The sequence below is a fragment of the Gadus chalcogrammus genome, chromosome 12 (assembly GCF_026213295.1).
Source record: "Gadus chalcogrammus isolate NIFS_2021 chromosome 12, NIFS_Gcha_1.0, whole genome shotgun sequence".
Lineage (NCBI taxonomy): Eukaryota > Metazoa > Chordata > Actinopteri > Gadiformes > Gadidae > Gadus > Gadus chalcogrammus.
Window position 1 is genome coordinate 15,734,633 of NC_079423.1, and position 9,816 is coordinate 15,744,448.

Consider the following 9,816-nt stretch of genomic DNA (forward strand, 5'->3'; position numbering starts at 1 on the left):
ATCGGGTCATCCATCCAGTTTGAGCTTTAGAAGCTAGCCAAACGTTCAACAGATGAATAGCTTTAGAAGCTAGCCAAACGGTCAGCAGATGTTTAGCTGGAGGAGCTAGCCAAACAGTCAGCAGATGGCCAAACGGTCAGCAGATGTTTAGCTGTAGGAGCTAGCCGAACGATGAGTGGATGTGGATGCGGGAGATGTTACATTTTCACACACCTGGACCAATAATGACAGGTTCACCTGTGTGTCGCAGTGGAGGTTGTGTGTTTTGTTCTGCTTGCATCGTCGACACTCGTGGGGAAAAAAAAGTATATCGTTTGTTTCGGTTGGGTTTAAGGTGTCTTGTTCCTTGGCTATAGGCGGTCAAGGGTTTGTGTGGAAGCTTTAGGGAAAGTCGAAACAAAGCCAAGGTTTGCTATGTATCCCGTTTTTCGGTTAAGCAGAATGTCGTTCAGGATGTCGTACCCGGCCTGTATAGAGTGTGATAGAAGGGGTCATTTCTGAAAGAAGGTGACAGTGGGAATTTGATATGAGAGAGGCCAACTTACAGCTAATGTTAACTGCTTTTGTGCATTCAAATTTAAGTGGAACAAAACACACATTGCATTCTAAAAAACTTTAGAATGCAATTCTTTCGATAACATTATTGATAATGACCTTTGACTGTGAATACGTTGTCTTTCATGTTGATCTTTACATACAATAATACAAATAAGTAAAACATGATATAGTCTTTCATCTATATCTATAGCTATGGATAAAGATATGTGTTTATGCATGTCAATATTGCCTATGTTTTGTACTTATTTTCCCACAGATGCTCTCCTAATCTGATCCCAGGAGAAACTCTACACTAGTAAGGGGCCGGTTACTCTGTAGCCTCTCGTCTTCATAGGAAAGAAACGAATGCTTAGAGAACAATTCCTCCACAATAAGGGCGCTGTATTTGTGTGTGTGTGTGTGTGTGTGTGTGTGTGTGTGTGTGTGTGTGTGTGTGTGTGTGTGTGTGTGTGTTCACTTACACTGAGTCCATAGATAAATAATACTGCTTTGCAAATGGCTGTTCATAAACCTTCCACAACTTTGAAGGGCAACAATTTTTTGAAATGATTGCAATTTGTCAGAGAAAGTAGTGGAATGTTTGATGTAGTTAAGTTTCATCTTTTTGATCAAATTATTATTATAATTATTATATCATATTATTTCATATCTAAAATAATTGTATAGACTAGACAGCTGGCAATATATTGTTCACAGCCGGAATAGGCATTACAATGGGAACTCATACTCTGTCGCACAGGGATGTACCGTTGTTACATCATATATTGTGCGCAACAATTAATATCTTCCAACAACTTCACTATCTATACAGTACTGGGTAACCGATATGCTCAACATTGGTATCGACATTTGGATCCAGTGTCATGGCCGCCTTTGTTTGGTGACCTCGTGTGGACGGTACATCGATACCTGCAGCCAATCAGGAGACTGGAGCATAAAGCAAAACCAAACTAGGTGGTGACTGTTGGGAAGGAAATAACAATGGCTGTGTGATTTTTGAAGGTTTATTTACAAACAGGATTCTTTGTACAGTTTGATTCTCCTTTTACCGTATTTACATTGTTCAGTCTACTCATCCCCCCCCTAAACGCTTGACTCTAATCACTGAAGACTGCATCAGTTCCGTTGCCCACATTAAATTAAATATTACCCCCCCCCCGCAACCACCCTGTTCCATTACTAGGGGTTGTTTAAATTAGCAAGTCATCCAAAAAGTACCAGCAGTAGTTTTTAATTCACAGTTTCATTGTCAACCCTATTCCTAGTTTCATGTCAAGTATATCAGCAAAAAAATACAAATCTGTGGACAGCAAACACATTTGAACATAAATCCAACGTCTGTCCCTCAATGTCAATATCAAGTCGTATTTCTTAAGGTTAAAAGAAGTGCAATGATGACCAACAGAAATAAAATCACTATAACCTTGATTACATAGTGTGAATGGGAAGAGTGTGTATCTGACCGAATTGTATAGTGTGTTAATGTTTACCAGGTCTCCACTTCCAAAACCCAAGACTGGTAGAAACACGAGGTAGGTAGGGAGACGATAGTGATTTTCTTCCTTTTCAACCGAGGCCATTTCCCTTCACCGGTGAGAGTCGAGTCTGAATTCAAGGCTATGTGCAAGGCGCTGCAAAAGTCCCAACATCTTGTGGAGCAGCTTAGAAGGAGGGTTTTGTGTCAATAATCCACAGAGAGTGGTCCTGGTACAACGTTTTGCCTCAGGAAAACGTTTTCAGAGTCCTTCAAAAAAACGCAAAAAGAAATGCAAAAAAAAAAGATATATATATATATTTACAAAACTCAATATTGTTATTATCAACATTATTATTATTTACTCTGAATGCAGTGGATGCCACTAGATCACAACAACTAAGATGCACTTTCATGTTCTCAAAAAATTTTCTTTCTTTCCAGGAAACTGAAGAGTAACATTTGCATCCTCTCTCCATCCCTCATCACCTCCTCCTCCCGGGTCCCGGTTCAAGTCTCGTCTCGCTCCGTCTCTCGGAGCCCTTCCCGCTGGCTATAAGATCCCCACTTTCCGCGAGCAGACCAGGTCACTGTTGACCAAATTCCACATGCGCAGCAGCTCTGCTGGCAGCAGCTTGTGCACCACGATCATGCCCTTAAAGAAACAGGGCTCTTTGTTCAGCTTGCTGGTCTTGTTTTTCACCAGGCCGAACGTCTTGAAGGCGTCGTGCTTGACGGGCGTCACCTGCAGCACCTCCAGGCACATGCCCAGGAAGACGTCGTCGATGGGGAACAGCTCCAGGGTCTCCGAGGCCCAGTGGAGCCTTCTCACCAGGGGGCCGTCCATCACGAAGCCCCCGCCACCGGCGTACGGCGGGTAGAAGGTCTTGTTGTACAGCGCCTCGGGGATGTAGTACTTGTTGCTCTTCCTCCGGATGGGCTTGGCCTTGAACAGCACGTCGCCCACCAGCAGCCCCTTGGCGTGCCCGCTGCCCTCCAGGTACTCCAGGATGTTGTCCACGCTCACAAACACGTCGTCGTCCCCCTTGAAGATGTAGCGCACCTGGCCGCAGTACGTGTCGAACCACTTGAGGAAGTGGGTCTCCTTCAGCGTCAGGTTGAAGAAGCTGTCCAGGAAGTCCCACTGGAGGATGTCCCCGTAGATGTAGTCCTCGAACTCAAGCAGCTTCTGGTGGTTGGCGCGCTCCTCCTCGTTGGAGGGCTTCCCCAGGAGGAACAGGGTCTTCACCCGCTTGCCCCGCACCGCCCGCTCCTTGCCCCACGTCCTGCGGATGACCTCGCGGCGGTCGTGCTGCGTGACCACCGACTTCACCACCATCAGCAGGTGGGTGCGCCCGCTGCACTTCTCCGGGTGGTTGATGAGCATCGGGAAGTAGCGGCAGTGGCGGTACGTGAGGAACTCCTGGAAGTTCCCCTGCAGGCCCTTGAACCAGTCCCGGCCGGAGATGTTGTGGTTGGGGGTGCAGTTGGAGGCGGTGACGTCCCAGGTGGCGGGGCTCTGACCCTGGGGGAGGAGAGGCTCCTCGGGGGTGGCGGGGGTGGGCGGGGCCTCGGGCGACGGCTCTTGCCGGTGGGCCTTCCAGAAGCTGTTCATGCCCTGGGAGGAGCCCCGGGGTGGGCCCACGCCGGCGGCGGCGGCGGCGCCGACGTCCGGCCGGGCCTGCCTCCTCTCCAGCTGGAAGGGCTCCCCGCCACTGATGGTGCCCCTCTGGACCACAGTCAGCGCCACCACGGCCAGGAAGAACATGACGCTCACACCCTTGTACATCCTCCAGCGGTCGCGCTTGATCCTCCTGCAATGAACGTTTCAGAGAAGAGCAGAGCTTGAATATTGATCGCGTTGTGGATGGAGGCGGTTTCCATCCACGCTAATTCACAGTGGAAGTCAAACACTCCCCAGTAACTAGTCTAACTCTCTTCATAATGTCCACTTTTCTAATGTAGAAGTGGAAAAAAAAAGTCATCCAAAATACAATGTTTTTTTCCAGGTTAGAATTACATCGAATTTTCGCCCCCCAAAACATTGTTATTGATTAGGTTTGTATGGGAAGAAGGGAAATTAGCATACTGTGCTTCAGGGCATGGCTAGTTTGAAAAGGCCAAGCACCCCGAATGTCAAAGAAGAGTGAATCATGGCACTGAGAAAAGGTGAGCTTATCTCTGCTAGTAAAAAAACAAACATTGAGTTCCAAACTAATTAAGGAATGAGCTCTTTTCACAACAAGGCAAAGGACCATGTCTTGTTCTTCATTTATTGTGCTGTAGGTAATTGTTGGTTTCTCTGTTTTGGTTCTCATAGTGAATCTTTGAGCTCATTGTCTGCTGCTTGCAATGACTTGCCTATGGGGCCCCCCTCACACAATATGCCTTGGAACTCCATATTTGCATTGCCTTAAGGGGAAGACGTGTGGTTTAATCTATAAACTTTGAGTAAATATCACAATTTACGAGAAGAAGAAGACAGAAGGAGGAAAGCAAGAAAGAAAAAAAGAGGGAAATAAAGAAAGAGTAAGACTGAAAGAGAGAAATAATGAAAGAATGTGTGAGACTGAAAGAAAAAGAGAAATGAAGACAGAAAGTAAGAAAAGAAAGAATGAAAGAAAGAAAAGCAGATAACTTAAATGTCAGCCTGATTTATACATTGTGCAATGAAAAGTAGTCTAAATCAAAAATGCATCTCGACAACCATTCTTAAACAAGATGTTTAGAACATAATGTTGATTAGACACAGTAAGAAACACGAGGTAATGTGTTTGTTGTCCACAGATTTGTTAGTACAATTTCAACTTTGTGGAATAAACTGTGTATTTGATGTAGATCATTCCTCATTCTTTGATAGTGGGGTTAATGAAAAAGCTTAAAAAATCTATACCTCTCGTTTATCAGTATAATTTCAGACTGTACGTCAAATATAGGAATCGAAAACAAGGTTTAATTATAATGTATATGTTTTTATTTTGCATTGAAAGTTACACCGAAGAGCAGAGCTTGAATATTGAATGCGTTATGGTTCAAGGATATTCCCATACAAGTTAATTCACAGTGAAAGTCAAACACTCTTTCCCCAGTAACGTTAGTCTAACTATAATAAACTCAATAAATAAAAACAATAACAAAAAGTAATTGTAAGAGCTGAAAAACACGTTATCAAAAAATAAACGTACTTACATCTTCTGTCGTTTTCTGAACCACTTAATAACCACAATGTCTGCAAGCCGTTGGATAAAAACGAATGATCCCGTTGCTAAGCACATAAATGAAGGATGCTTAAGTTCACTCCTTTGGAAATAAACATAAAAACGGTGAAGATAACAGTGGCTGTGACTCTGAAGCTTGGCAGATCCGGAGAGGAGCGACCTCTTGCTCTGTATACGTCCGTCCCTCCGTGGGACGGCTGGGGAGCGCAGGCTCTTTTGAGGTGGCAGCCAGCCTTCCTCCCTTTACGTTCCCCTTGCGTCGTATGCAAATGAGCAGTCCGTTATCTGCACGGAGATCGTTAGCTGGCGGCGGCGCTCTATCCTAAGGGCAATTTACGTTGTCTAAATTGAGTTTAACTCCTTTTTTTAGGTTGACGGTCTCAAATTGCGCACTCAGTCATAGGTTTATTTACAGTTATTTAATATTTATTAATTTCATTTGCCAATTAGTTGTAAAAAAAAAAGAGGCATAAAAAGAGGCAAATTATGATAATAAATGACTTCTAAGTCAGATCTGAAGGACTAAAAAGCCACCACTTCTCAATTGTCAGTTTGAAGTATGATAAGGAAGTCAGCTTTATATGCTAATTAATCTACCCATCAGTAGGCCTACAGACCGTCAACAACCGCACTTAACCCCTGGTCGGGGAAAAAACAGCTGTTCGCTGCCTCTTCAAGGCAGGGGCAAACCAAACAACAAACTAAATGTTCCTCTATGCTTCAAAACATAATTTTTTTTTTCTCCTTCTCACAAACAGCTGTGATCCCGAATCCCCCTCTTCCTTCTCCATTCTCCCTCACTCTGCGTTTCCTAGATCCTGTGGTCCATCCTTCATGCGGCCATGTGCATCCTGTTGCCCGGCGGCTGTATTTCCTCTGCGTGTGTTCACCCTGTTGCTCTGTGACTAAGAGTTGTGGCTGGTGAGATTGAGGAGATACGGTGCTGTCCCGTCTCTGAAAAGTGTGAAACACGTTTCTGTCTTTATACTCTCTCTAACGGAGCTCTCGTTGTTTTTATTTTGCTACACATGTCGCACGCACATCGAAGCACACACACGCACGCACGCACGCACGCACGCACGCACGCACGCACGCGCACGCACACACACGCACCATACCTTCTGTCCAGCTTTGCTTTGATCTGGACCTCTTTGTCATAAGAGCAGTGCAGTCACAGGAGTTTGAGCATGCGGTTTGATACACAACTAAGGAAATCAACGCAAACCAGAGGGAACAAAACCTGAAATTCCCCGTGAATGAATATACCCCCCCCCCCCCCCCCCCCCCCGTTGTAAACAGGAAACAGGAGCTAGTGTTCTGTTGAGAGAGGGACGGGGTGTTGTGGAGGCATCGTGTACACCGGTGAGGCGGCCCTCGTCCACGGCGCTCCGTGTTTGCAGGCGCCCCGTGTCACAAAGCCCCGCGCACGGCTCCCCTTCCCATAATCCCGCATTCCTGGGTTACCTGGCTCCCCCCCCCCCCCCACCCGGGCCCCTCCTGCTCAGGAATGAGGAAGTGGAGGTGGGCTGCTGTCGGGGGGTGGGAAGTGATAGGGGGGTAGGGACGGGGGGAGGACGGGGGGGGGCAGTGGGTAGTATTGCTTATACGAAGTGGAAAACCTCAGGGCTCAACTTTGGCCTGACATGAGCGCTCGCTAATCCTTTGTTGAAGGTAGCACACCTGAGGGGCGACAGGTAGAATTGCCTTACCCCCCCCCCCCCCCCCCCCCCTCACACACACACACACACACCCTCCACCTTGACTTCCAGTCAACTACTAGCCCGGAAAGTAATGTGATCTTTGTCAAGGGTTTGTGTGTGCGTGTGTGTGTGTGTGTGTGTGTGTGTGTGTGTGTGTGTGTGTGTGTGTGTGTGTGTGTGCATATGTGTGCATGTGTGTGTGTATGTGTTTGTGCGTTTGTGTGTGTGCGCGTGCGTGCATGTGTGTGCGTGTGTGTGTGTGTGTGTAGTAAAGAGAGAGAGAGTAAAGAGAGAGAGAGAGATGTGTACACACTGAACTGTCAACATGCCTGTGATGCCACGCAAAAGCCTGGTGCCGTCCTCGCGTCTTCAGACCCCAACCACAGTTTCCTTCACAAAAACGTCATGGCGTTGATACAGCTATCTGCACAAGCACTTCATGGTTTTGACACGCACTGCTTAAGTCCTTCGACAGATCTATATTAACAAAGATTTCATGGATTTCACACACACTGCTTCAGTGTATTGATACATCTATCTTCACAAGCTCTTCAGGGGATTAGTACACACTGCATGAGCTATATTAATGCTCTGTGTTTGGATATCCACTACCTAACATTTTCTTTACATTTCTGCAAAAAAAAAAAGTCTCATGGCTTGTGCAAAAATGTTGCACAACTCCATTTAGTCGTCGTTGAGTAATTTCCCCAACAACGTATGATTGACAGATTACAGAGGAAGGCACAGAGTGAGGCTGCCTTTTGAACTGATAAAGGCCATGTTTGGACAGAAGCTGACTAAACTGTTATTTCCTCTTAACGGTTCAAAGGCCTTAGAACCGTCCTTATCATCAGTGCCCAACCACACCGACGCATAGCTGCCCGTCTCTGTAGTAGTGGCGATACTGACCAGAGTCAACCAGGCTGCATTCCTGCTGTCGTTTACGGGCGGCTTTTGGATGCTTTCTAGCGAAAGGTCAAAAACGGGGAAAGTGGAATTCAAAATGAGCCATCGTCTTTATATGTTTGGAGAGGGGCCATGGCCATTAAGCGAAGACGCTGTCGTAAAAATAAGTGGGCAAACCCTAAAGAATAGTGGTTTAATGGCCAAGGGAGTGCAATAACTGTTTCCATTTCCATGCGATCAACATAGGCATCCTACTAAGGGGACTGTATCATCCGGTAGGCTTATCTTTCCATGCTAGCTCTGGACATTCCCATGTGTGATGTCACTAAAGGCGTCGATTTTGAAAGGGCTTGTTAGGGCATCAAGACGTCCAGCCTCGTGGTTAACAGAAAAATTGACGTTTTGTGGTTACAAAGGTCGGGCTCTGAAGACACCCCCAACCCCCAGTGTTAGCAGAGAGGGGAGCCAGCTGCACAGGACAGGTCACTGTGATGGAGCGGTTTCATAGAACTAGCCGGGGGCTGGGGGCAGTCGAACGCAGGGCGGGAAACGTGTCTTCCCTGACCTTTTATCACTAGGTTGCGCCGGGCAGTCAACTGAAAAACACAGCTGGAAGCTGCCGCACCTGATCCTGGTGACAAGTTGAGGTCTTTGGTCTTCAAGACGTACCCTCATGTTTTAAAGAACTGCAGCATAGGAAAGACAATAAATGTTTTAACCAAAAGAAAAGCATTTAAAGGCGTCCATGGAACTTTGTGTCGTGGCTAAAACATTGACACTGTGTTTGACAAACGTTCGGACAAACCCATTGTGGACGTGCAGCTCGATGGTTGAAGGTCTCCAAAGGCATGCCATAAATAAAAGCCTTTTTCAGAGGCCCTGTGCTTTAATCTTTCACCTTGCTGTGTGTCACCACGACCCCTGGATGATAGAGAGGCTGCCAAAGGTGACACCTGGTATACGTGCGTCACACCATCGTGTGCACCACCGACCTCACCCCCACCCCCCCACCCCCCCACCCTAACTCATTTCCTTTGAATTTGGCTGCAAAGGCCAGTTTGGCCACCAATCCAGTGTTTACTGCTGAGTATGCTCTTGGCTTGGCTGGTCGGGCGCCTTATCTCGTCTGATCTTCGCATTAGGCAAAACTAACAGCATCCCTTATCAGTTTGACTCTTTATGTATACCAGGAAATGTGACTGGGTATACAACCTGACGATGTGACGTTTGCATATTGTTTGTGAAAGAAAAAAAAATAAAGTGCACGATCTCACAAGAGCAATTACTGCTGAATGCATTCCTTTGTACCGCAGAGGGACCCACTGATAGATGGAGAATGTTATGTCACCATGTAGGGATCTTATTCTCTTCTACCCTTTGCACTTCAATCATAGTGTATAGTCCACTCAGACAGTATTGTAACAGTTTACAAGACTGTTGTATACCAACCTTCTCTCTTAGCATTCAATCCTTTCCCATGGATAATTCAAGAGACCAGCATAAGTACTGTCAAGTACTGGAATATGAGAAAATCCAAGGATGAGTTCAACACCAATTATTTAACATCTTTTCTGAAAGTTGGCATATGAAGGCACCGCCATTGATACGTCTTTAAGTTAGCAAGGCGTTGTTAACTGAGTTTATATGTATGTAAAGTACCAGAGGTGCCAAGGCGGGGAACTACACAGGTTAACTAAAACTACACATACTAATCAGCAATAACAGTATTGTGGAGCATTTAGTATAGTGCATTGATCTCGAGATAAGTATTGAGATCATTTGAGAGAGTATTTTCCAAAGAGGCTTGGCCTCAATCCAAAGGGTTTAAAGTTTTAATCAAAGTAATTATGATCGCTTTACTGCAATGTTTCCCCTTTGGATTGTGAAGCTATTACCTATTTCAATACCAACACAAAATACAATTCTCAATAAAAAGATACATCTGTTCAAGGTGGTCATC

At 45.8% G+C, this 9,816-nt stretch overlaps 1 protein-coding gene across 1 annotated transcript; it reads right to left on the reverse strand.

Moving 5' to 3' along the window:
- Positions 1-1,094: 1,094 nt before the first annotated feature.
- On the reverse strand, positions 1,095-5,558 carry b3gnt7 (UDP-GlcNAc:betaGal beta-1,3-N-acetylglucosaminyltransferase 7). Its single transcript, XM_056603700.1, has 2 exons — positions 5,222-5,558; positions 1,095-3,846 (listed from the first exon to the last, which is right to left on the reverse strand). The coding sequence occupies exons 1-2, from the start codon at positions 5,305-5,307 to the stop codon at positions 2,586-2,588; spliced, it is 1,347 nt and encodes a 448-aa protein (XP_056459675.1). The 5' UTR covers positions 5,308-5,558; the 3' UTR covers positions 1,095-2,585.
- Positions 5,559-9,816: the final 4,258 nt, after the last annotated feature.